General features: G+C 43.8%; 2 protein-coding genes across 3 annotated transcripts; both read left to right on the forward strand.

The window, feature by feature from the left end:
• The first annotated feature begins 3685 nt into the window (after positions 1-3685).
• On the forward strand, positions 3686-18938 carry tcf20 (transcription factor 20). 2 transcript variants are annotated; one of them, XM_005737974.1, is made up of 6 exons: positions 3686-4202; positions 6161-14602; positions 14863-14956; positions 15093-15156; positions 15313-15413; positions 17330-18938. In XM_005737974.1, the coding sequence occupies exons 2-6, from the start codon at positions 7388-7390 to the stop codon at positions 17332-17334; spliced, it is 7479 nt and encodes a 2492-aa protein (XP_005738031.1). In that variant the 5' UTR covers positions 3686-4202; positions 6161-7387; the 3' UTR covers positions 17335-18938. The 2 variants fall into 2 exon arrangements, with proteins under 2 accessions (XP_005738031.1, XP_005738032.1); XM_005737975.1 differs by having other exon boundaries at positions 15093-15142.
• Positions 18939-21408: 2470 nt separating this feature from the next.
• Positions 21409-27237, forward strand: gsg1 (germ cell associated 1). The gene is made up of 6 exons (XM_005737976.1): positions 21409-21564; positions 22036-22358; positions 25025-25072; positions 25175-25339; positions 25445-25556; positions 26404-27237. The coding sequence occupies exons 2-6, from the start codon at positions 22064-22066 to the stop codon at positions 26882-26884; spliced, it is 1101 nt and encodes a 366-aa protein (XP_005738033.1). The 5' UTR covers positions 21409-21564; positions 22036-22063; the 3' UTR covers positions 26885-27237.
• Positions 27238-27550: the final 313 nt, after the last annotated feature.

The following is a 27550-nucleotide window of genomic DNA, read 5'->3' on the forward strand; positions in this document are numbered from 1 at the left end:
TATATATATATATATATCAGTGGACTTTTTCAGTCCACTGCTGAAATGCAAGGCCAGCTCTTGAGCATTAGAGAACAGCTGAATGTTTGTTGTATGACTCTGACTCCATGTGGTCATCAAGGAAACTGCAAACTATTGCTACCTTGGGGCAGATCACTAGATGCTGATGTGTGAACCACATGGATGCTAATGTAGCCTGGGACTGTGCCATGTTTTCAGTAAACCTTCACCTATGAGGTGCCAAATATTTTCGATTTTCAAAACCAATTGTTATTCACAGTTTTGCAAGATTAAAGCCAATTACTTTTACTAACAGAACCTTCAAATTAAGAGTGATTTATTTTTAATGTACAATCCTCAATGCAAACAAATAAATATTAGCTCACATATTTCAAGCAATAGTAACCAAATGTACACAGTAAATTTGTCCTCTCAGAATTGGCTGCTCTGTTCTGGGAACCACTGACTCTAAGAAATGTTATAAAATAGTCAGTAGGCAATAGGAACTTTCTAATGAGTCTCGTGCTTCTAGATAAAGGTGACACTTGAGAATGGATTGTATTCAGAGCGAGCGGTGAGAGCACAGTGCAACCATCTATTCTCTGCATGTGCCATTGTTATAAAGCTAAGTTCCAGCTGAACTTTAATTATCCATTTGCTTGCCGTAATGGCATTATCTTGTCCACATATCTGAGCTGTAGACCTTCTGTATGCTTTGATGTACTTCGTTTTGACGTTTCAAGGGAAATGCCTTTAGTGGAAATACTGGCTCAAATTTCTGTAGATAGTGTCAAAACGTGCCTGTTTTGCTTCTGTCAGGCTGCAGTGATGTAGTCGGCTTATGGCTCAGTTCTCAGATTCATTCCGGGATCTGTAAAATCTCAATCTGGAAGAAAAAGAAGTGGCAAGCTAAAGAAAAGTAGCTGAACAGTATGTGAAATTCATATCTATAAGAAATACAGGAAAAATCCTGCAGACTTGAAACAAGATGTGAGAGGCGCATCTGGGCCTTCAACTAATCCGTCTACTGTTCACTGAACCCTTATCATAAATGATCTCAGTTAAAAAGACAGTGTTTAGAAACAGGAGGAAAAGGCTGAGGTATGCAAAATCACACAAGAACTGGATTGAAAATCAGCATTAACAATTCTGATGGAGTGATCAATCCAAATTTGATATTTTTGGTTCAAATTGTCATCGATCTATACTGAGGAGTTCAGTAGAGAGGGACAACACTGTCTACAGCCATGGTGGAAGCTCTGTTATGCTTTGGCTCTGCATGTAGGCCAGCAACGATGGGGATCTTGTCAGAACTGAAGGAATTACAAACATGGAAAAGTACCATCAGCTTTCGATCCACCATAGAGTACCATCTGGAAATTGTCTGATTGGCCACTGCTTCATTTTCCAGCATGACAATGATCCCAAACACACAGCCAGTGCAGTGAAAGCATACCTGGATAGCAAAATAAAAACACACAATGGAGCATCGTCACTGATGGACTGGCCTCAACATTACTGAAGCAGTGTGGGGTCATCTTGACAGAGGACAGAACAAAAGGCAGCCAACATCCAAAGAAGTGCTTTAAATGTCCTTGAAGAAGCCTGGAGAACTATTCCTGAAGACTTCTTAAGGAAGAGAGATCAGACTGTGTTACAGAAAAGCTTGTGGTCATACCAAATATTAACTTTCAAAGTCTGCTAGAATTGTAGAGATTTTTCCTTATATACAGGGTTTTCATTTATGTGTGCAAGATCCAATAAGTCACTGCACCTGTTTCCCATTGTCCAAGCAAAAATTAAATAAACGAGCGGCTCAGCGAGGGAATGGGTGGTTCAAGACTTTTGCACACTACTGTAGTCTAGATGCACTGTTCATGAGTTAAAAGCGCTGGTTGTCATAAAGAAAGATGTAATAAATGTCACAGTTCTAAGAATTAATCATCATATAATGAAGCAATCTGTGACAATGTAGCTATAATTGGATAACATGTCTCCTCACAGGTTATACAGGTTGATTATCCCAATTACATGTAATCAGAATACCCCCCCCCCCAGCCCCATACATATCATATGTTTAAGTATAATTATCATTATTAAATATACGATGATTTAAACTGGATATCTAAAGAAAGTTTCATAAGTTAATACAGGTTATGTGGGTATAACATTTTAATGCTAGGGGGTTTGGCTTATTCATATAAGTGTATTCAGTACCGGTTGCTTTCTTTACAGCTGTGCCTTTGACACTCGTCTGTACAAGATTTAGTGACCTTGTACATGATGGAAAGAGTCTGTGTGCATCCCAGCAGGCGCTCGTGTTGATTGGATAGGCCTGGCTAGGCTGACTTGCCAGCCCCAGAGTATGAGCCCTTTATGTCGCCTCTCAGCTCTTTCAGTTCGACTTGGTGGCGATACAAGTACACAACTGCTCGCGAGCGATTCGTGCTTGAATGTTTTTCTTTTACCAGCAAACAACAGTGTCTGCATGAAATCGTTCATAGAAGGAAAAACACACACACACACACACACACACACAGAAATGTAGATACGTAGCCTTAAAAATTATCCACAGTTAAGGCTCTGTGATGCAGTTGCTATGGCAACTATGATAGAAATAGACGTGTATCTGCAAGGGAATGAAATGTATTGAACTGCTGGTTAGAAAAAGAGAGGTTTTACCGTGGTGATTGGCAGGTTAAATGAGTGGCTGCATGCGGATGTGCACGCTTGTGCGCAAACGGTGCGCTTGTGAGTTTCAGACTGGAGTTTTGGGATTGTGTTGTGTTTTGCCAGTATGTGCGTGTGTGTGTTTCGATGCATGTGGTGAAAGGAAGAGAGAGAATGAAGAGAGCTGCACACACACACACGGACGCACAGGCAGAATGCGTGTTTGCATGTATGACACACTGCAGTATATTAAAAGTGCAGCACCATGGATGGAGGGCATAGGGCACGTAATTATGATGGCAGGAGAGTGTGAGTGGGTCTGTACTGCACTCAGTGGCCCTGTGTGAGAGCAGAAAAGCTGAGGCACAGACAACACAATAAATTTAATGGGAAAAGGATTGTTTGTAGCACCTACATTGTTGTCCCGGCCATGATGATATTCTGAGTCTGTCCTGTCAAACATTAACCAATGGTTACATATTATTATCATAATGACTTAAGTGGCTTTTCTTTGTGCCAAAACAGGGGAAATACAGCTGCACTGTGTGTGTAATAGATCTGTTTGAGCATTAAGAGACCACTGTGAACTTCGTCCACTGCACTGCAATCTTCCTCTAATACAGGCGCACCTCTTTGCTCACAAATTGCCTTTCATTTGTTGCCTTCTTCATTAACCTACCATTCCATCCAGCCCCGTCTCCTCTCCATGTTGCCTTTGTAGCCATGGTGCCTTCATCAGGCTAATTCACTTTCACTTGAGATGAAATAAGAACAAAGGGGCAGAGGCAACATACTCAGACACACATGCAAAATTTGCCTTTTGCTATATTAGGATAGTCTTGGATTTGATTGTAGACATAGGTAAAAATCAATGAAATAGCAAAAGCTTGAGAGAGGGAGGCAGGGAGGGAGGGATGTGATGGAGAGAGATGAGGGAGGGGGTGCAGGAATATGAGTGTGTATGCATTTTTAAGGCGGTCTTTCTGTTGCAAGAAGAAGGGGAAAAAAACAGTAGTCCAACAGGAAAACGAATGAGTCGAGCTACTGATGAAGGCATGCAAATGCAATTTAGTGACGGAAACTGACGTCTGAAAGCTTCGCGTGCTGATGGAGGCTCGTGCGAGGGCAATGTGTTTAATTTTACTTCGAGATAGGTGGAATCACCTAAGCGGTGTGTGAAAGAGGGGGGGAGAGAGAGAGCGAGAGGCGAGGGAACAAGAGGGGAGGGGGCGGGGGTGTATGGACCTCGCTGGTTACGGGACCCACAGGCACCCCGATTGTGCTCCGCTCTCATCATTTTTTGGAGGTGAGGACAAAAGAAAAAAGGGGGGATCGGAAGAAAGGCCCGGGATCTAAGTGTCGTGACGGGGCCCCCGACTTCGCCGCCGCTGGTCGGGGTTGTCTGGACTCAAAAGCGCCGAGGGAAAAGCGGCGGAGGAGTCGACTCTAGACTGGGGTTTCCTGCCACAGCAGCGGGATTGTCACAAAACAGCCTTTCACTCTTCGAGGGGCCTGTATTGCTACGTTTTCAGGTATCTACAGTGTGTTAGCTAGCCTGTCTCTGAGTGACTTGCCTCTCCCTGGCAAACGTTAGCTCTGTTTATTCAAGAAAAATATCTGGCTGCGTGACGGCAATTTTTCTGTTGCAGTGCCCACACCAGGTCTCTTATTTATGCTAGCTAACCCATTTACTCACAGCCCCACTGAATAATGTGAGGGGGGAACATCTGCACCTAATCACTTCTCTATTTGTGGCTAAACGCTGCTTGGCTGCCCCTGTTCCTTTAGCCTGCTGTAACTACTCTTTTGTGCAGGGTCTTAAATGCAAGAAACGCAAATTAGCTGCCTTGCTACAATGCTAACTGGAGGTTCTAGCTTAGCTAGCTCTCAACATATGCGGCTAGCTTACAATTTTAATATGCAGCATTTGAGGTATTGTTGCTAACGCTAACCTAAAGGAGCTAAAAAGAAAAAAAGAGGCAGCACTACAAGGCTAATTGTAATGCGTATACCTTGCTACTGGCTAATATAGCCACTAAGGTTGTGGTGCAAAAGCCTGTGTTTTGTTGATGGCAGTCTGAGACGACAAATTGTCCAGATAAAACGGAGCTAGCGTTTGATAATTATCTGCAAAAACATTGCGTCTGCGTATCAATTAGGCAGCCATGCAGCTGATTGACTTGCTGACAGACTGCACTGAGCCAGTTTTTATTATTGCTGCTGCTGCACTGCTCTCTGTGTTATGAATGCTGCCGCCTGGTCGTGCTCGGCGAGCTGCTTTGATTAATTAATAATCTGTCCATAACCTAAGCGTGAGCTCACAGAAGGATGGAAACCAAGTGTCTCCACCTAACTTTAGCTGTTGCTCTGCATCGCCGGTGTACCTTAACTGTGACCGTCGGAGCATTTGATCAGACCTGTTTGATGGTGCTGTGTGGTTTGACTCAGTCCGATTGACACGGTGTGATCGGTTTGTTTTGCAACCTCACATGGTCCCTGCTCATTGTCATGTTTTTCTTGCAGCTTCTAGTGATGCCCAATAATGTTGCTCAGTTAAAGTCCCCACAGTGGGAGAAGCCATCCAAAGTTGTTTTAGGGCCATTAACAATTTTACAGTGTATTAGAGACATACAATTGAGGCTTATGTCACACATGACAATTAAAGGCACTAACCCCATAAAGGTGGCATCATCCCTTTAATTATCACCCATAACAATTAAATCCTTTAAAAACAAGTTAAGCACATTAAGGTTAATGGTCTCCTTTTCTCATTTTAAAAAGAGGACAGATGGACTGCTTCTGTCTTGACTCCACAGGGTTGGTTGTTTACCTGTGAGGATGAGTATTTTGTTGCCTCACTCAGAGACTGTTGATTACCCTCCTTTCAGCCACCAAGTCTGTTTACCAGTCACAAGAGACGCCTTAAGCATGCATTGTTAAAGTGTGGACCAAAGTAAAAGCTGTACTCGCAGAGAATGATAAAAGAGAAGCGATGATACGAGACCAGAAAGCCTTTTAAGTAGAGAAGACAGAAGTTGAATGAGATTGCTTGTGCAACATTAAGTCATGTTTAGATTATTGCCCTTTTTTGCAAATGCATTTGCAATAGTGCAGCGTAATATTTATGCGGCTGACTGGAAAATAAAGTGCACTTATGAGAAATGCTGAGATAATATGTGACCCCAGATCAATCATTTGAAAATAAAGTATGAGGGTTTTTTTTTTTTTTGTTAGTGTTACGTATATGTTGTATTTACCACTGAGTCGTTGCAGTTAATTAATTAATAAAGTAATATATGCAATATATAAGTATAAAACTGTCAATTAGCCCAAAATGCACTTTGCTATTGCCCTGTGAGCAATCAGTGCACTGCTAGTTATAAATATTTACCTACGACAACAGAGCTTTAGCAGGAGGTATATTTAATAAATGTTGGCGCATTACATCTGCACGCATTTGATTTATCTTTTCTTTTTTTTTTGACAACAGGTTTTTTTCTGGTCAGCAGTTCATGGGAAATGAACACATCTGCATGGAAATACTGAAGAGAAACAGAAAACAGGAGCATGAATTGACTCAACCTGAAGTGGAATAAATGGATTACCCTCCTTTTGGAAAACTGTTGCCATGGAACTAGGTAGAATTAAATGATGGTTGACAGAAAAAAACAAAGGTAAGATGGCTAAGTGCTGAAGACACAGGAAAGCATCAAGATGTGTGGAGGCAAGGAGAGAACGGTCACTATATAGGGATCAAATACTTCTACAGTCCAGATGATTGCATGCAGTTGCAAAAAACTAAAAAAGGAAATCCAAAAAGGAGAGACCGAGAAAACGAACGCCTGAAAAAGCGTTGGACTCTGTATCCAAGAGCCGATGTGAATATATCCATGGAGCGTTCGCCTCTGGGATGATGTTGAGTGAGGGTCTTGATTCAGACCACTTGATTCCATTACTGGAGTTTTTGTCTCACACAGGTGTGAGTCAAGTCCCAGCAGTCTTACACGCTTTGACGAACTGAAGGATCGCCGCGACGGAGCACAATCTCGATGGTTTTAATGAGATACTTTTTTGTTTTTTTGTTTTTTTCCATTTTGCAAGACCGTGTTGGATCGTAACACCGTTTAAACCCAGAAATAACTCTGCCTGCTTGAGCTGTTATTAGTGTGGAGTTCATATGCGTAAAGACATTTAAGGTTGAAAAACTCACATGGTGATGTGGCAATCATCCATATCTTTTGCCTGTTCGGTGCCAAACTGCTTCAGCTTCATGGGAATGACTGCTCATTTTTAATCTTCTAATTTTTTTTTGAAGTAGAAAGCTGCTTCACGACATAAATCTTAAAGAAGAATCTGTTTTCTAAGACCCAGCTGTTAAGTGAACATTTTTCCCCCGTTGGAAAGTACACGTTCACATTTAAAAAGTACAGTTTTTGCAGTTTGACCTTTTTCCAAAACTGGAGATGTCATCCTAAGTTTAACCTCCCGATCCACTGCTGGCACTACAAAAGTGATTATTACAGCTGCAATATATACATATATGTATGTGTGTATGTATTGCTTTGCTCTTTGGTGGATTTCAAAAGCATTTCTTTCTTTTCCTGACAGGCCGTAGACTCTCTCTTTGTCATTTATTCATACTGTCATAAGCCTTCCAGTTTCTGATCGGAATCATTCCCTGATATAAACACTAACAGATATTTTAGTTTTCTGAACAATGCAGAATTTTCCTAACAGTCCAGTTCCCCCCTCTCTCCCCCCTGGGTTCAGTGGGAGGGGTGGAGGCGTACCTCCCTATCCCCCACAGCCAGCAGAGCCCCAGATATCCCCGAGGATGACAGATGATTATGCAGGGATGCAACAGCAGAGCCTGCACAGAGGCCATCACCACCCAAGTCAAGCCAGCCACATGCTTGTTTACAGTGCTAGAAACAGAGGAGCTGTGGAGCCAACACCAACACAGGGTAACATTCACAGTGGCAGCAGTAATAACCCTTACAGGAAAGAGACCATGGATTACTATTTTCCAGTGGGTGGAAAGGACAGGCACAGAAGGGGAGGTATGGGCTACGGGGCAGGTTTTGGGTACCCCAATATTGATGGACATATACCTCACCAGTACCGGCATCCCGGATCTAGCTCTGCACCGTCATCTGGCCTGATGTCGCCATATCCAGTAGACTATGCCTCTAGTGCTGGTTCAGGAGGAGGTACTGGAGCGTTCTCTCCCTCTCATCAGTATAATATGAGTCAGAACCCTGCAATGCAGCCAGTGCCAGGTTCTCAGATGCAGCACCGCCAGCATGGGCAAACCTTCCCAGCTATCCATCATGGACAGCAGCATAGGAGCTATCCACACTCTGGACATAGAATGACCCATCAGTACCCGCACTACTCTCCCCAGGGTGGCGCATCCACGGGGTCATCAGGAATGTACAGCCCCCCTCCACAGAGATATCTCGACGGGGCTGCCAGCGCTGGGTTCGATCCCAAAGTCAACAGTTCTCCCAGTGTCAACTCCAGTTCAAATTCAGTCTCCAGTTCAGTTGCTGCTAACAATGTGGGGCCAATGGAGAATGTTCAACAAAGTTACCATGCTTCAAATTATCCTGGATATTCCCCACAGACACATTCACTTCACAAGCAAGTCACACTACAGCACCGCAACTCACAGCACAATTTAGGGATAGGTTATGACACACCTCTCAAGATGCAGGGCCAGTCTCCAGGCTCTGTATATGCTAAACATCATCAGGCCTCCAATCCCAGTATACCTCAGCCAGCATCCCAAGAAATAACCAAATCTCCAATGCATCCCAATGCGCAACAAACTCAAATTAACCAAAACTTTAGCCCAATTTCCAATCCCTCTCCAGCTGCATCGGCAGTGCACTCCCCCAGCTGTAGCTCCTCTCCTTCCCCTTTGATGGGTGTCTCAGAGGCACATGGAACCCCCTCAGGTCATGGTCCTTCACATCCTCCTACATCAAACCCTCGTAGCAGCCATGGTCATGGTAGATTACTGCAGACTATGCCTCAGTTAAGTCCCACACCCAACTCTAATAGCAGCATCAGTAGTTGTGGTAGCAGTGGCAGTCATAAACCTCACAGCATGAGTGCAGCCGGAGGGAGCAATCTCCCTCCAACAGGCCGCAGTAAAATGGGGCTAGGCACGGGAATTGGATCCCGAGACGAAGGTTCTTCTGTTTATTCATCCTCTTCAGTTGACAAAATGCAGGATGCTGGCTTGAATAGTCTTAATGCCTTGAGCTCACAAGTAGCCAATTTACCAAACACAGTTCAGCACATGGTCCTTACTGACACAGTGCTTTCACCTAAGAAGAAAGAAAGCGGGCAGATGCAACAGGCGACGTATAGCGTGCTCCCATCACAGCCGAGGAGTCGCAATGCAAGCGCAGCCTCAAGCACCAGCACGATCAAAGATGGAAGTGCAGTAGGGGCCGGAGATGGAGCCAGCATAGATGTCGGGGTGGATGAAGACTCCTCATTGTTGTCAGTCGAAGGCTCCTCAGGAACCAAGTTGGAGCGAGAGGAGCAGTTTTCTGAGGGGGAACATGGGAGAGTGAGGCAGATGAGCGGTGCAAGCAGTGGATCTGAAGCAGCTGGCTCTCACCCTCAGTCACAGAGCCAAAGCCAACCACAGACTGGACAAACATCAAATGTCAAAGTAGTCACCTCTGATTCATCAAAGGATCCAGTTGCCTCTGAAGCGAAGGCAAATGAAGCTCATATTCCTGCTTCATCGTCATCTCCATCCTTTGTGTATCAGTCGTCAGAGACTGGCCCAAGCTCACATCCGATGCCTCCAGTTTCCTCATCCACTTCCTCCAGTATTCCCCCTCAGCCAAACTGTGTCCCAGAGTCTGGGGCAGCATACAATGACCGCAGAGGTGGCAATAAGAAGACACTAGAAATTAAAAATGAAGTCATTAAAAAAGAAAGCGACGGTGTAGCTGATAAAACCGTGAAAGGCAGCAGCCAAATGCAGCGGGATGGGGAAGTCGATACACAAAATGGACAGGACAAAGAGAATAGGGTTCACTCCACATCCAGATTACACAGTAACGAGAGGGAAGAAAAGCACACGTCTGAGGAGCAGCAGAACGCCAGTAGTGTTGGAGTGATTGTTTCCGCTCGGTCTGAGGGAAGTCTCACAGAAAAAAGCAAGAATCCCCAGGACAACTGTATAGAAGAGAAACACTCACACTCTTATTTAAGAGAGTCGAGCAGTCATAATGGCGATGAAGGCGTAGACCTCAGTCTATATTCATCCCATTACCAGAAATCAAACTTCGGACGGCCTCATAATCCTTCCCAGTCTGGCCCGCATAAGTATGGCTACCCTGAATCAACATATGGCTCAGATTTATCCTTGAAGAACAAAGGGAGGCCTGGCCCAGTGGGTGTGATGGATTCAAATCCAAGATATTTAGGATACCAACAGTCACAACCTAGTTTCGGACCTGTGCATCAGAAAGACGGTGGTTCTGTAGCAGAGGCTTTGGTGAAGCGAGGCCAGGGATCAGGGGCTAAAGGTCTCGAGGAGAATGCACAGCTTCAGCAATTCCCAAGCCTTTTGCAAGAGGTCCTTCAAGGTTACAATTTAGATCGTCGCTATGGGAGACCAGAACAGGCATTTTCTTCACATCTTCAAGTTCATCAGCAGTTTCAGTCCAGACACCCATCATATGGCATGGCTGAAGGTATGAGAATGCAGAGTGGAGCAAATGAGGGTTCAGCTCAAATGGGTAGCGCTGGAAAACCCCAAAGCCAGCGGCATGGAAGCGAGCCTGATTTTACCACAGAGCCTCAGTCCTCAGTGAAGTCAGAAATGTCAAACGCTAAGATTATGCAAAATGCTGAGAAAACAGAGGTGGGTGTGTCCCAGGGCCATTTACCACAGGCCGAGTCTCAGCAAGCAGCAACAAAACACATAAACTTAGCTGACTACTCTCTACCACCAAGAAAAGCCTTATCTAATGTCTCCACTCCATCCTCTGCTGTGCAGGAGCTCCTTTTGCAAGAGCCAGAGCCACTAACCGGCAGCGGTGGTCAAACTGAGCCTCAGAAATCATCAGGCTGCATATTAGCCCCATCAGAGCGACGCTCTGTCATCTGTGATGTGTCGCCAAACCGACGCAGCACACCAGAGAGGGACAGAGAGAGCGACAGAGAGAGAGAGCGGGAGAAAAGTCAGAGTGGAGCTTCTGTGATTCAACAGCCATTTTCCTCTCCAGCAGCAGCAGCCAGTGATCTAACTAAAAAGGATACGGGAGAGAAACAAGTAATGAAAATGGAAACTGCATCAAAAGAGACTGGGGTGGAAGCTCCAAATTTGCAAACTGAGCAGCAAGGAAGTGGTGGGGCTAATGAGGCAGACACGGAGTATCATTCCAAGTCGATCCATTCATCAGTTGTAATGAATGCTGACCCCTATAGGCGAAGTAATGTTGATATTCCCCCCTTGCCTTCTCATCCTATGAACACTAATCCTTTAACTTCGCCGTCAAGGCATCAGCCGTACCTTCACGGCGTTGATCTGTCAGCTGGCAGCAGCAGCACATTTCCTGGATATCGATATGGAGATTCAAGAGAGGGCAATATGATGTCACGCAGCAATCCTCATTTTCCCTCCCATCATCCATACCACAGTCTGTCCCCTTCAGCTCAAGCTGCATCTAAGCTTCAAATGTATCCTCACCCTCACGGCCCTCATCACCATGAAATGAGTGACTGGGTAAAAGCGATGAGCAGGCCCACCAAGGAGATGATGATGCAGCCCAGCTTGTCCCCTGGAAGACATAAAGTCAGCCAGTCAGAGCAGAGACAGAGGATGATCTCTCAAACTGACATGCCAAGTGAAACGCACGCTGGCAAACCTTCCCTCCATCATCAAAGCGCCTACTATGACATGAAAATGTGGGAGTCGACACACTCCGGAAGAGAAGGTGTTCGAATGATGGAGGGGGACTACTTCAGAGCGCAGCCTCCTCCTCCTCCTCCTCCTCCCCCACCACCTCCCCCTCTCCTTCCTCCAACTCCTGTTTCACACGGCCCCGTTCTGCCGCAGATGCCTCACGGCCAAAATGCCGCCGAACCTGAGGTCTCCAGAGTAGCCACAGAAGAAGCCAAACATCCCTGCCCACCTCCTCCACCCAGCTCCACCAAGTCTCCTGCTGATGTGAATTCCACCCAGCCACAGGTGCAGCATCAGACCAAAGCCGGGGGCTCCGGAGACACAAATCCGCTAATATTACGGAGGAGAGTTCGCTCTTTTATCTCTCCCATTCCCGCCAAAAGGCAACTCCAGGATGTGTCTCAACAGAGGGCCGCTACAAATTCACATCACTCTCCTGGGGCCCAGTCTGAGCTTGGCCATCACAACGAAGATGACTCATCCAGTTCAGATATTCCATGTCCCAGGCTCTCATCCCCTCTGCCAAGAGACAGCACCTATTCCCAACCTCTGTCTCCATCCAGTGGCAACACTAAGGCTTTGCCTCCCAGAAAAGGACGCGGTTTGAAACTAGAGGCAATAGTGCAGAAAATCACACCAAATATTAAAAAGCCAGCAGGCCATACTGATGATGAGTCAAATCATTACCCAGGCTTCTCTCACTCTGAAATACCAACATTTAATGACTCGCAGGACCAAGACTTGCCACATTTCCCCAGGGTTCCAGGAGGGGACGATAGTTACATGGATGAAAGTCATTCATTAAACGACATGATTCCCTTTAGAGGGGTTGACGAAACTGGGCCTCTACCTCCATCAGCTTACCCATGCGATCCCCACCAGACGTCTCAGCCCCTCAAACAACAGGACTTTGACTTTGGATTAGGTGCTGCTGTGGCATCGGCATCTGGCGACAAGGAGGATTTCGCTTTGCTCGGACCACTGCCTCCTCCTCCACCTCTTCCTCGCCCGGTTCAGGGTTCCCCACCTCCATCTTCGTCTGCCCTGTCAGACATTCAGCATTTCACCAACACGTACCAGCAGCTTGAGACGAGGAGAGGAGAGCAGTCTGCCGCTAACCTTCTTCGACAGAAACTTCAAGAATCTGGCATGGGATTTGATGATTATCCTGGCAGCGACTACTATGGCACCACTCCACCCCACCACGGCCAGGCTCAAGGGCACATGCTCAACAGGCAGCATCAGATGTCCTCCGGTAGGTCCAGTCTGTCACCACAAGATTCAAAGCCGCTAGAGAGTGTTGTGCCTAAAGGCTATTTCCCATCTGGCAAGAAAAAAGGCAGGCCTGTTGGGAGTGTGAATAAACAAAAACGGGCCCAAAACCAAGTCCAAACACAAGCTAGCGCTCAGTCTCAAGTCCAAACACAGAATGCAACTTTGAGCACTCCTCCAGCACCGGCCATTCCAGCTACAGCTGCTCCCACAACTCCACCAACAATGCAGACTACCAACAGCAGCAGCAGCACAACAACAACAACAACAACCACAACAGCCCCGCCAGCACCCCCTCTGCCAGACAGTAAAACCACTCCTCCGCTGGCCCCACCTGTGTTAACCCAGGTAGTGAAGGTGGACGTCGAGAGCGAGGACACCCAGCCGGAGATCGAGGTCAAACCTGTGCGGCGAAGACGCAGAGGCGTCAAAGATGAAGACGAGCCCCTGGAAGCAAGAGGGCGGCAGAGGAGGAGGCGGCGAGGAGCGGCAGCGGCAGCGGCAATGCCCTCAGTGGCCAAAGACGATCCAGATACACCTTTAGGCGCAAATAGAGCTTTTGCAGATCCTAACAGAAAGGGCTTGTTTGTTCCCCACATACACGTGGAGAAAAAAGTACCAGAGATTGGGGCGGTGTGCACCATTGTGAACGCTGAGGAGGACAAGATGAAAGGAGAGCGCAGCGCAGTTGGAGGGAAAGCTGGTGGGAGTGGAATTGAATGCCTCCTGACCTCGGCTCTTTCCTCCCAGTTATCTAGGAGAGACAGAGAATCAGAGAAACGGGAGACGGACGAGGTGGAAACTACACTTCAGTCAGGAAAAGCACTTCCTTCATCTGGCTATGTTGTTTCAGGCCCTGTGATTACGGAGACCAATCACTCCGGCCGCCTGCTGTGTTGCCTGTGTCAGAAATGGGCAAATTACAAACACCTCGGAGATCTCTACGGGCCTTTCTACCCAGCTGAATATGCTGCAAAGCTCCCCAAGAATCAGCCCCAGGTCAGGCAATGTCAGGCAACCACAGGCACAAACAAAACAGGACCAAATTCAGACGTGAGCTCAAACCCTTTGACTACAATCCAAGACACACAAACACAAGATGCTCAGTTTACCAAGCCCTCATCTGAGAGCGACTATGCCTTCAATCTGGATTCAAACCCTGCTTCTCTTAACACTACAGTCAGAACTGCTTCTCCAGCTGGGAGGGAGGAAATGATGACGCATGTGGCTGACAAGCACAGTAACGCTGCCTCTTCTTCTTCCTCTTCCTCCTCCTCCTCCTCCTCGTCCGCTGCCATTAAAACCTCTCTAACCTGGGATATGAATCCGGATATCAGACCTATCCCTGAGCTTAAGAGAGAGCCAGACCTTGAAACCGACCAGCAGCAGCCGCCGAAACAGCAGCCTGCAGATGAAGCTCAGCAGCGACCTCAGCACAGAAAGCTGACCTCGCATCCCCGTTTTAAAAGGAGACACAAGTCGAGTGAGGATTCCCCCAGAATGGTGCCAGCCAACAGTAAGGCCTCCCTGCCGTTCCAGCCCCCTCCACCGGCCTTGGATTCCCTGGGACCCTTGGCACAGCTGGCACAACTGCCTCAGATGCCCATGGATCCAGAGGAGCTGTGGGTCCATGAAGGATGTATAGTGTGGACCAGTGGAGTGTACCTTGTCAATGGGAGACTGTATGGCCTGCAGGAAGCACTAGATGGCGGCAGAGAAACAGTGAGTTATACATATTTGGCATTTTTGGGGTGGGGTGAGGTGGAGGGGGGAATTACAAATTTATGCTTTTTATTTAAATTTATGTAGGTTTCACTGCTTAATAAAAGCACACGTATACATGCATGTTGATAAGACACCCAGTACTGCAGTGGATCATGTACTATACAGTATATCAAGTGTGCTTGCTCATCAGTTTTTTCAGATTGTATCTGTCTTTCTGTATCTGACGGTTTTTATGTATTTATATCATCTTTTCTCAGTCCTGCTCATACTGTGAGATGGTTGGCTCAACCCTGGGCTGCTATAGTAAAGGCTGTACACTTCGCTACCACTACTTATGTGCTATTGAAGCAGGTGAGTGTCTGCATTACTGCACAAGTGCACTGGAAATAGTAAAATGATGTGAAAGTCTGTTGTTGGATTAAAAAAAAGAAAAGAAAAAAGTCTATGGCAGTGTCCTTAGAGTCTTGAAAATCTGTCTGTTTGCCAGATTGCTCTCTGAATGAAGATAACTTCTCGCTGCGGTGTCCGAAGCACAAGGTAAAGAAGGAAAGGTTCGTTTTCTTTTTGTAATTCAGTGCGATATCTTACTTTTCACGTCCAAATCAGTGCCTGAACCCCTCATTTCTTTCAGGATCTTCAGTCTTCTTTAATTCACACTTTTGTCTCGTCCTGTTTTTGTTTTTTTCCCCAACCTTCCCTTCTTTCAGTTTACCCAGAGCATCCGGCCTGCCAAGTCAGTGTACCTGGAGCAGTCAGAGAGAGGCTGAGAGAAACAGGGAGGAGGAAGAGACACAGGAGTCTGGGAGCTGTAAGTTTACAACTGTACATGTACGATACAGTAGTGTGCAAAAGTCTTGAGCTATGGTAAAATGATAAATGGATGCAATGCAATACAGTCCGACCACTTTTATTCTTCTTCTATTCAAAGCTTTTCTTTGGACGATGGTCGCCTTTTCTCTGTTCTTTTGATTTATTTCCTTCTTTCTTTGTTCCATTTCCTAAAGCACAAACTGCACACCACCCTGAGTTTATGACTAATACCTCATCACCTTGTTGATGTTTCGAAATACTTTTGCACAGATTCCACTTTTTAGCAACAGGCTGCTAGTAACAGAGTGCCCAAAAAATACATTTTAAAAATTGCCTTTTTTAATGTCTGAATGGTTCATAGGTCAGTGTTAAGTGCCTTAAACACAAAAAAAACATTTGTCTGAATAATCAGGCACAAGAACTGCACTGAATATGAGTAAATAAAACCAGCCAATGCTCAAGAACACTTTAAAAAATTAGTCTGTCTCCTTAAACGCAAAATTCAAAGAAAATACAGCGATACTGTTTACTTTTCTTAAAATGATTTTCATCCTTTCAAACGTTGTCAGATCTCATCCAAAACCATTTACATGTTTACTTGTTTCTTTAAAAAAAAGCCTCTTAACCCTTTAAGACCGGTCTTTGCAAAAATTGCATAAAAAGCACTTGCAGCAGCAAAAACATAATATTCCAGAAACACGCTTTGCCGATGTGATCAGCTGTTCGTAACACTTCCTGCGTTGGAAAAGGACGTCAGCGCGAACTATTGCATGTCCGCCATTACCTGCCCGAAACCGGAAGTAGGTTTCTTTTTTTTAACCTCCAGGGCCTTATAAGCCTATGCTGGTGTTTTTAAAAGTCATGTTTGACTTTTTGCTTTTCTGTATAGTTTCTGGGATGCTTAGAAATCAAATTGCACTGCTTTAAATAGTTTATTTTGGTGCACATGCTGTTTTGCTTTGCTTTTGCAAATTTGCATTATAATATTTATTTTCGTTTTTCCTGCAGTATATAAAAATTGGACTATCTCAAAAATAAAACTATTAAGACACTCAAAATGAATTTCCTGTTGTTGGAAACTATTTTGTGCAACTTTTTTGTATTTACATATTTGTAGTTAAATTTCTCTAACTAGAAATATATGTAAAAACAAAAACGATTTTCAAATTTTTTTGTAGTTTATTGCACTTTTTTGCTATTTGTGTAGTTACTATGCACTTAATGCATACATATTATTAAAGTTTGGGCTATAATGGTTGTATTGGTGTATAGAAACTTGAAATGCTGCCAGAAATGGCACTACAGCATGTAAGAAGACAAGCTCTGGCTCTTGATTCTATGCTAGATCTTAAAGGGTCAAACCTCGTAGTTCTCACATTGTGAGCTTGTGTGCTAGGAGCAGTCATCTATATGTAATCATGTAGAAGTGGATGTTGGTGTATAATGTTACGTTGTCTCGCAACCAGCTCCAGTGTGAAAGCCTGCCTCAACAAAGGGCTTCAGTTACCACAGAAACGTTCAAACACATGCTGCATTTTATTTTTGTTTAATTATTAAAAGATGTGGAGACACTTTTGTCTCATTAATGGATGGATTTGTTGCCTCTGGCTCGTTTATACCTTCTCTGTTCATTTAAATTCCAAAAAGCAACACAGCAGCCACTCTTTGTTGGCAGGTTTCTTCGAGTAGCATTGAGGAAAAAAATCATGTAGCTCTCGCACTCCTCCTCCTCACCTCACCTTAGTGGCTGTACTTGTGCCTGTCGCTGCCTCCCCCTCACTTCCAATCCAGCCTGTCCTCATGGAAACTGATGCCTCTCGTCTCTGTTTTGTACAACGCTGCTGGCATGCTAAGGTTTTTCGAAACTGCAACGTATCCTTTTTGCTTCATTATGCCTTTTTCTTTCTCTCCTAGGTTAGTTTGGGATAGAAGACCGAGAAATGTGAAAAAGACTGGCCTGTCATCAGCGGCTGAGGACAACAAAAGGGAATGTACAATTTCTCACCAAGATTCAGCATTATTTACATTTAAGACAATGGAGGGAGAAAAATCATTTTTTTTAGGAGAATTGTTGCTCTTTACTTAAAAGCCGGAAAAAAGAAAAAAAACAAAACAAAAAACCCCCCATGGACATGCAACACAGGGGCATGGAGCTACAAGAAAAGGACTACAAAGATGGAAGTGGGATGAGATAAAACATCAAGACTGACAGAGGAACTAAAGGAACTCTGCTATAAAGAACAAAAGAAACAACCTTCCTCTCTAGGCTTACTTTAATTTTCCAGTGACACCCTTAAAGTGTTTAACTCATGCTTATCATCATCATCTGTATTTTCTATTGTTTTTCTTTTGTTTGCTTTGACATATTGGGAGCAAGTTGGGTGATAAACCCAAGAAAGGAGAGAACTTTGTATCCTCTCACAATTAGTATTTTACCTTTTATGATATTAGGATGATCACAGTTATTATTTTAGTCCTCATTATTTTGTAACCTCATCAGTATTTACTCATGGAAATGAAATGGATGTATCTCATTTTATATTCAGTCTACGCATTAATTGGATTTTTTTTCCTCATTCCTGGAGAGGGGGGAGCCAGAGTGATGTTGTCTGTAATGTCAGGGTCATGTTTGCCACAAAGACATTATTGCCTTGGAGAACGGACATCTGTTGCCTTTCTAAAGTCGTGTATGAGTGAGCAATTGAGTGCGTGTGGAAAAACTGAAAAAAAGAAAAAATGCTGACTTCTGGGTCTTTGATTCCATTTTTTGGTCCTTTTGAAAAGTGTTCTTATTTTTCATCACCGGGGTTTTTACGGTACAGATAGTATTCACGAAAAATGATGGACACAGTCTTATTTTTCAAGTACAAAAAGTTCATAATGTGCAAAGAGAAGGACAGACGCTCGTAAGAGGAGCAGATAACACTATGGACTAAAGTGTGTCTGCCATCTTTAACCACGCCGGCTGGGAAAAGGTGAAGGACAGGACACTGAAGAGGTTTTATTGGTGTGGAACTGGATGCACGCGTTTGTAAGACGTTCGTGCAAAGTTACGTTCGACTGACAGACGTCAGACACTTTTGGAAGCGAACTTTGGAGAGGGTGTCATATGAACGAGGGCGAGCCTAACCAAGTACTTTTGAATGGTTTCAAACTTCTGTGACACGGCAGCATTCTAATCGGGAGATGCAAAATCCATTCAAAAGAAGCATTGCCATAAAAATTTAAAAGTGAGTCGTACATGGTGTTGTCTTTATCATTTTTTATTGTTATTCTTGTAAGAAAAAAAGGTCAAGCTGAAAGACAGTTACACTATCAAAACCATGCTGTATTAGAAACCTGTCAATATGTATATGAATTATGAATACACTTAAAAATGCTTCACGTATGTTCCTCTTCTTATGCCTGAAATATTTGTTTTCGCATCTGTTCCTCTGGGAAACCCGCCTGTTTCAAGTTCGTCTAACATTGTTATCCCCCGATTTTTCTCTCTACTTTTATTACAAATCAGCCGTTCTATCTCTTTTATGTTCTCAGTGAGTTCTTGGAAAATAACCACATTAGTTGTAGTCATTTCTGTACACATGCACACTTCCTTTCTTGTTTCTTCTTGACTTTGGTTGACTGTGAAGCTTAGCGGCATACTGATGTAATCAGACAGGTTTTAGAAGATGTCTCAAATGGTTTGGGACCGTAATTTCTAATACCAGCAGTTGCTGGACATGGAGACTGGTCAAAAGGGGGGAAAACATGTGAACCATTGTGTGCTTTAATACGGCTCTCCTGAACTCTGGATGGAAGTCCATTCTTCTAATGCATGTATTTTTCATAGTAATTAAGCTATTCCCCACCTCATACCCTGTAGATAAGAGCGCTTTCACTCAGGGACACCACTCCCATCAGGATAGAAATGTTCAAATAAAGCAAGAAAAAAAACCTTGCTATAACGTTACAAAATTGCCAGGTGCCCTCAGTGTAGGGGTGGAGTATTCATGACAGTTCTAAGTATGCTAATCAAAGGGTGTGGTTTTCAAGAGTATTTAAAGTATTGCTATGAATTTTTGGCTGGTATTATTTTCCTTCTTTCATAAAGGTTAGTCTAGTGTAACCTCTGTTAAAGGAGGTATTAAAGGAAAGCTCCTTACCTTAGTATGTAGAGAACTCCACCGGCTGTTTTATGGCTGCCACAGATACTTGCAGGTCCAACCACACTGCGTGGCATGTCAGTTACCTGCTTTGTATGATGAAGTGCACCTGTGTTGAATCGTATGCATTCGTCATTTAGGTTTTTCTTACGTGACTAAAATAGTTAAAATACCTAACACTGGGGAAAGGGTTGAAGGTTAAAATGGTTTATATGAGATGGAAATATTGAATGAAGTGGGTAATACTGGGTTGCTAGATAAATGGTACACATTTGCTAAAAATGGTGATAATAACAATGGTTATTTTACACAAAAAACATCAAAGCCCAAATACCTCTGTGAATTAAGCTGAAAAAGCACAGACATGCAACACAGTGGACTGGAGCTAGCTTTAGCTATGCTTTGGTTATGATTACATAAGCTAAAGTATATCAAGTACAACATGGTGAAATAGCATGATCTAACAATAATGGCTAACATACCTAACAGCAGCTAAAGGATAAATGGTCAAAGTAGTTAAGCATACATTACAACATAATGAATAAAATAGCGTACAATAGCTAAAGGATAAGTGGTTCAGATTTGGTATAAAATAATGGTTAAAAAAAAACTGAAATAGTTAATATTACTTAAAAACAATGGGTAAGATATCTCACATTAGCTAAAGGCTAACAATTGAAATATTAAGCATTAAAATAATTGATAACTGAAACGCTTTAATACTAAAAGTGACAATTTAGCAAATAAATAGAATTAACTGACTAAAGGCTAAAAGAAATGCAGCTGCTCACCAATCCTCTGCCTTAGTCTGATATAACAAACATGAGATGACAATTCTTCTAATTTACATCCACTGACTTCAGCAGCATAATGATTGCAAAGTGATCTTATGGGAAAGCTCATAAATCCTTTCGGTCTCCAACCTATTGATTCTCCTGTGTATCTTGTTTGACTCTGCTGAGCGCTCTAAACCAGCTGAGGTAGCCACACACCCATAATAGAGTAGTTCATGTGAATGTACGCCAGACCTACTGTATATTAAAAAATAAATAAAAAAGGCTTTTCTCATTCACATGTCCAGGAGCTGCTTCCTGCCAAGTGCTGGGCCTTGACCTCCATCTCCCTCAGGCCGTTCTGGGTTCTGAATAAATCAATTTAGTATATTTTAGTTTCCTCTGCTGTTTAGATTTCTGTATGAGGAATAAATAAAAGATTTAAGAGGTTACTGTGGTGTTATTAATCTAGAAGTCAAGTGTCAGTGATGATATTCGTAATGGCTTCGCTAGTGTTACAGCTGTAAAATGTGTTTTTCTTTCCCATCATGTGGATGTCTGGGCACGTGAGTGTTTCCTCCCATATTGCAACCTGGCACCAGGATGCAATATGGGAAGAATGCAAGCCTGAAGAGGCAGTGTGATGTTTTGAGCAGTGTTCTGCTATTAAACCTTTGTACACCTTCAGGGGTCTAGTGGACCCCCTATAGCCAATCACAGTGGAGTAGCCACGTCTTACAATCAGAGAGTTATGGTGCACACATATAGTACTGGGTAGCACTATAGCCCCTGTCACTGTTTTCAAGGTCATTTTTGATTTCTACATGAACAGAGCGATGCTTGCACTTACAGGCTGGAAAGTGTTGAAGGAGGGTAGAGATGAGAGGCAAGAGAGATGAATGAAATAGATCAAAATAAATCTAGGAACCAAAATAAAAACAGATGGAACAGAGTTGTCTGTTTTGGATTTATAAGGATGGATTAAAGAGGAGGAGTGTGTGCTTGTGTGTGTGATGCTCACAGTTGTGTCTGACTGCCGGGGTCGGATCATAAAGACTGACAGACACACTGCTCGCAGAGGTCAGTGTGACGGCCAAAATCCTCCATCACTCTCAGTATCTCATGAGGAGTGAGAGGGAGAGCAGAGCTGTGAGGGGAGCCAGGTTTCTTTTTCACCTTCCACACTCACTCGATGATGCAACTGAGGACAAAGTGAGGGAGGCTGAAGCAGGTGAGTGCGCTTTAATTCACCGCTTGACACAAAGTGCTCAGACGTATTAGTTTGAGCATCTGTCTCCCGGAGAGCTTCCATAGCGACAGCTATTTTCACCCGTTTTCCTCCTCTGATTTGGCTGTCTGTCTTCCCACCAATTACCAGCAGTGTGTGATTTTCTGTCACAGTCTTTTTATTCTTTAAATGTGATTAGTAGTGTAAAACCAATCAGGCCCCCTTCACTCTCTCTTTTAAATGCCTCACTAATCTGAGGCAGTTGGGTAGAGCTGCTTCTCCTTGGAAACTAATAACAGGCTGCTGGTATTTTTAGTGGCATACAGGAGTTATACCTGACGTCAAGCAAATTTAACAGATTCCCTTATGAAGCATTTCATTTACATTGCAAGATTATTTTTTTTTAACTTGCTGTTTAAATCGAGTCAAACACGTCTCAGTATCGTATCTCATTCCCTGTTTCTCCTCCATCAGCCCAAGCCCTCATTTAAACCCTCGCGCGATGGCATTCGTGCAGCGGATGCGCTCCCCTTGCCTCTCCTTTGTCCAGACATTTTTGTCTCTCCTCCTGAGCACCACGGCCCTCATGTCCTCCTACTGGTGCGTGGGTAAGCAGAAGGTGCCCAAACCGCTGTGTTCGCCCACCAAGCAGACCAATTGCATCCCCGTTCCCGGCGTCTCCAACTCCTCCAGGATTCAGTTCTTCTGGGAGACCGGCGACGACCGCTTTGTCTTCCCCAACTTTCACACCGGACTGTTCATCATCTGTGAGGAGAACATCTACATAGATGAGTGGGGTGAGAGAAAAGAGGGGAGTGGGTAGAAATGTGACAAGCCTAGAATATTGTGATTGATTTCTGTTGTGTAAAGTAAAAACAAAAGTCAAACAGAAGTCCTTACAGACCACAATGGAGAGTCAAAGGACAAAGTTGCTCAGTTTCTTACAAAAGCCCAGACGTGGCACCGCTGACCCTGAAGGGGATTAACAGGAATAGGCACCAATGAATGAGAGAGCACTGGATTTGGACAAAGAAGCTAAAAATAAGCACCGATGCTCCTCTCTAATTTATCTAGTGATGCTTGTAACATTCAATCAGTATCACCGGAAGGTTTTTTATAAGCACGCCCTGATCATACTTGATGATTAAACTGCGTGGTGAGTAGCCAAACAAGGTTAGCCAAACATCTGCCCAGAAACAGGAAGCGAAAGGAATCCTTAGTCCAGCATTAGACACCGAAATGGGTGACAGGAAGAGAGGAAGTGCAAGGTGGTAATGTGAAGTGAGGACTCAGGTGTGTTTGCACGTGTGCAATTGTGACTGTATTTGGGTGGGCGCTCGGCACAAAGAGGATTATCATCTGTGTTTATGTTCTGCTAGCTGAGATTTAGACTTCAACAGCATGACTCAATTATGGATTAAAACCCGGAGAGAGAAAGATTGATAGGATTCACCGTCTCATTTGCAGCTGATCTGCAGCAGATTTGAAGGATGATTATCAATATTTACGATAAGCCCCTTCAAAAATTCAACTGACATATACGGTTAATTAAGTAAAACTCCACATTACAATACACGAGCTGTGCAGGCACCTTAATCTCGTGGTCTCCAGCTATCTGTTACCATGTCTGCAACAGAGTAAATCAAGTGTTGAGAGAGAAAAGGCTGTCTCCTAGCAGCCCATCCAAACAAACCGTACTTGTTCAGTTATTTTCTAATCATGCTGTCATGAACTTTAATATTTAACATGCTAACTGGGGCCTGTAGAGTCTGAGATAGAGCACTTTGGGGGGGGGTTTCAATTTCTTTGAGCGTTGGATGATCTGAGCCCACTCCTTGGAGAGGCGTGTGGCTCAGGAAGTAGATCAGGTCATCTGCAACCTTCATATTAGTCATTTACTAATTTGTGGTTCGATTCCTGACTCCTTCAGTCTGCATACCAAAGTATGTGTGGGCAAGATAATGAACTCTGAGTTGCTCCTATTAGTATTAACGTGTGTGTGAGTATTAGACAGAGAGCGCTTAGTTTAAAAAGGGGTTGCAGTCAGGGCTGTCACCTCCCAGCAGGGCTCAAATCCACAATCTCGCCCAGGCCTTTTCTGTGTGGAGCATGTTCTCCCAGTGTCTGTGCGGGTTCTCTACAGGAACTTTGGCTTCTTCCCACAGACCAAAGATATGCAGTTAGTGGGGTTAGGTTAACTGGTTGGTTCTAAATTGTTCATAACAAATGTGACGTTGAATGGTTTACTGTCTGTGTTAGCCCTGTGACCCTGTGGCAGCTGGGATAGACTCTTGGGTCCCTTCTGTCTTCAGATTGTTTAGAAATGACCTTATAACCCAGACTGATGGGCAGTAACTTCTCTAAGATCATTGATGTCTTTCCTCCTTATCACTGTATTAACACACCTGACTGCTCCAGACCAGCAGTCCTCCAAAACTGCTTTTACAGAGGTGCTCACACTCACTGATGATTGGTTAATCAAGTGCGTTTGATTACCATTCTCTACTCTCTTAATTCCAATGAAATCAGTAAGGAAGGCATTTAGCCTTAGTGTTGGTTTAATAAATAATATCAGTGTAATAAGTCACGTGTTTTTTTACAACCTCCTACGGATGTGAGGATGCTGTTTTCTTATAATTATGTCCTGACACATAACACCGTAGAATAGAAAGAGTTTGCACTTTCTTTTTTACACGACTGAAATTCAAAAATAATTCAAAGCAAGTGCGGCGCGGTGTCCTTGGGAGCTCTGAGCACCAATCCAAAGATAAAAATCAAACAAAGCAAATGAAGAAAACCTATAACAACACAGAGGGGAGCGCAGAGTGATGAAGGCCACGAGCCTGTTCATTACTGTGTTTTTCTTAATGCACTTTGCACATGCGTGTTCAAGTTAGTGAAAATCTGTTCCTCATTTCTCCCCCTTTATTTGCATCTGTTTTTCTTAAGTCTCCGTATGCTGTACTTTCAGGGCCACCTCGGTGTAGAGCCATATGGTACTCTAATTATTTCAGCTGCCATGTAAACAATTAGATAAACAGGCTACAAAGAGGCTTAACCCACTACTGGCACACGTTGCTACTGTTTTTAACGCACGGCCCGTTTGATTGGTGGAAACAAAATGCGGCAATATTGAAATGAATCTAATCTAATCTAATCTAATCTAATGTTATAAAAATGGAAAACACAACAGTCTCAATGTGTGACCTTGTAGCCACAATCTTTCGAGATCTGAGCTAATCTTTTAATCTCCTATCACCAGGTTAACTCAGGCCATTACAGCACTCATGCAAACAGTCATCTCAAATCTGGTTTCTCACACAGTAATTCGATTGCAGTGTTTATTTACACTGAGAGTAATTACGCAGGGGCTGGCGGATTTTGGGGAGAGACAATGCTGCAATGGGTCTTACATAAAACATTTCCAGAGCAAACTCTTCTCATGTTGTCTTCTGATTTCTAGAGGAAAAGTGTCGAGGCTTTTACACACTCCCCCCCGGATCTGAAAAAGGTAAAGTTTTGCGGTTTCTCCCGCTGTGTCGTTTGAAATCCGTTCCCTCATCTGTCTCTGCTCTCTCAGCCTCTCCTCCTCCTTCTCCTCCTCCTTCTACAGCAATGCTTTGGCTGTCGCTGTCAATGGAGCTCGTGAATATCGGTCTGCTGTTAATCAGCTGCATACTGCTGTCCGTGCAGCTGTGTATCAGGGCCTGGTTTCCCTCTACGCAGCACTGGGGCCAGCTGCTCAATGCTTTTGCAGCTGTCTTCACAGTCCTGGGAGGTACAATATTTAGATGCATAGTCAAATCAGAGTGACTTCTGTTAACACCGCAGAAACACCGACAGAGTGACCAGGTTGTTACATTTCCTCGTTTTGTCCTCTCAGGTCTGCTCGGGATGGTTGGTCACATGATGTTCATGCAGGTGTTTCAGACCACTGCCTCGATGGGACCAGAAGACTTCAAGCCACATAGTTACGGGTACTCCTGGGCATTCTAGTGAGTTCTTTAACCATTTATATTACGTAGAAGATGTAGAAGATCACAGTGGTTCAGCCCAATTAGTTGTTCCCTCTCTGACTCAGACCATACTGGTATGATGATAATCTATTCCTCATGTCTATTGCTAAGTGCTTGTCTGACTGACTAAAATTCTTGTTTTGGGGATGAAAACAGGAGAATAAACATTCCTTTCCTGGCTCTTATGTGAATCAGACCAATTTTTTCCACACCAAATTCCTTGAGCTGTTTGTTTGGGATTCTTTGTGGGACCTCTCAATCAGCTGGGGATCAAGTCCCTCCAGCTTGACACGCTACTGAAATGCCCTCAAATCATTTGCCCACTTAAAACGACAGTTTTACAACTCTCAGCTTCTGGAAATAAGTTCTTCTGCAAACACACAGTTGCTTGATGCGTTTTAGAGACACAGTACTGTGCAAAAGTCTTGAGTCATCCCTCATTTCTTTATATATTTTTTTTAGGAAATAGGTGCATCAATTTATTGCAACGGATTCCAACATACATAGGATACAATATGTGTATATTCTATGTAGAAATACAATATAGCAAAGTCCTGTGTCATTTTTTAAGGACATGACTTTCAGATACTGTTTATCTGCTTTAGGCCTGCCAATTCTTCTTTTCCACTTGTCCAGTATAAATAGTATAAAAGTCAGAGTTTCTGAGTTTTCCCTTTAAGTCCAACTTCCAAGTTGAAGTTAACAATCCAAGATGGTAGTAGGGCACCAAAAAGCTACTCGGAATAATATTACTACTTGTGAAAAAACAAAACGTTGTGAAACGTTTGTGATGCCGTTTCTGTTTCTCCTCCTCTGCCTCCAACAGCGTGGCCTGGCTTGGCTTCACCATCTGCATGGCTGCAGGTGTCTCCACCCTGAACAACTATACCAAAAAGGTCCTGATGGTGGGTCCCAGGCGTGCCTCTGACCTCAACCCCTGCAGCTTTAACTTTATGGGACTCCTGCCACCTGCTCCTTACTACACACCACCAAATCCTGCCTCCAACCTCACCTGTCCCCTGTCTCCTCCTCGGATCTCCCACTTGTCTCCCTACTATGACCCCCCTTCGGAAACATTGCCGCCCTCCGCCCCCACTCCAAGGCTCACGCACTCCCATTCACTTCCTATCTCGATTTCTAACTCCTTCCCTCCTCCCCCCTCTCACCCTGCACCTGGATCACCTTTTCACCGTCTGTCCCTGCCCTCACCATCTCCCTCACCTACACCACCCGTCTCTTACCACACGACCCTCCCAAGACACCAGGAGAGTCATTACGAGCAGGAAGAGGACTACAGCCCCCTCTGAGGACCTACACCTCTCTTAGAAATGCTGTGTGCTGGGAATATTAAACTTTATAGAACATGGTCCCAAATTCCCTCCATTTCTCAGTTTGAGGTCCTGCACCCATAGGTAGGTAACAATCACATTTACACAATGTTAGAAAACACAAGTTCTGTACTGACAAAATATGTAATATTAACTTTTTCTGCTTGTTGTAAATAAATGCAAACACAGTTTTGCATTCTCCTGTTTGTTGTGGAGGAATTTTGGCCCACTTCTTTATAACGTCTGTGAGCACATGGGGATAATTTTGTGTTAATACACAGAGGCAGTTAAAGATATACTTCGTTTTTCCTCTCTCTTTACTTCCTTCTAAACCCATTCATGTTACTAATGGACGTCATCTGTTGTGAGATCTTGCCGTGTTTCTTCATAAGTGTGTGAATGTGAGAGTGAATGAATAGTGGAATTGTAAAGCGCTTTGGGTGCCTAGAAAACCGCTATATAAATGCAATCCATTATTATTATTATTATAAGATTACACAACTTTTTTGTATTTATTAATTTATTTAATCAGAATATTTGAATATTTGTAAAATAAACATTTTTTTTTTAGAACATAATAAAATTTTAACATTTGATGTGTTTCCTTTGGACTGCTTTTGTTAGAAAATAACATTTTAGTGATTC

The sequence above is a fragment of the Pundamilia nyererei genome, unplaced genomic scaffold (genome assembly GCF_000239375.1).
Source record: "Pundamilia nyererei isolate P.nyererei 1_Seehausen unplaced genomic scaffold, PunNye1.0 scaffold00081, whole genome shotgun sequence".
Lineage (NCBI taxonomy): Eukaryota > Metazoa > Chordata > Actinopteri > Cichliformes > Cichlidae > Pundamilia > Pundamilia nyererei.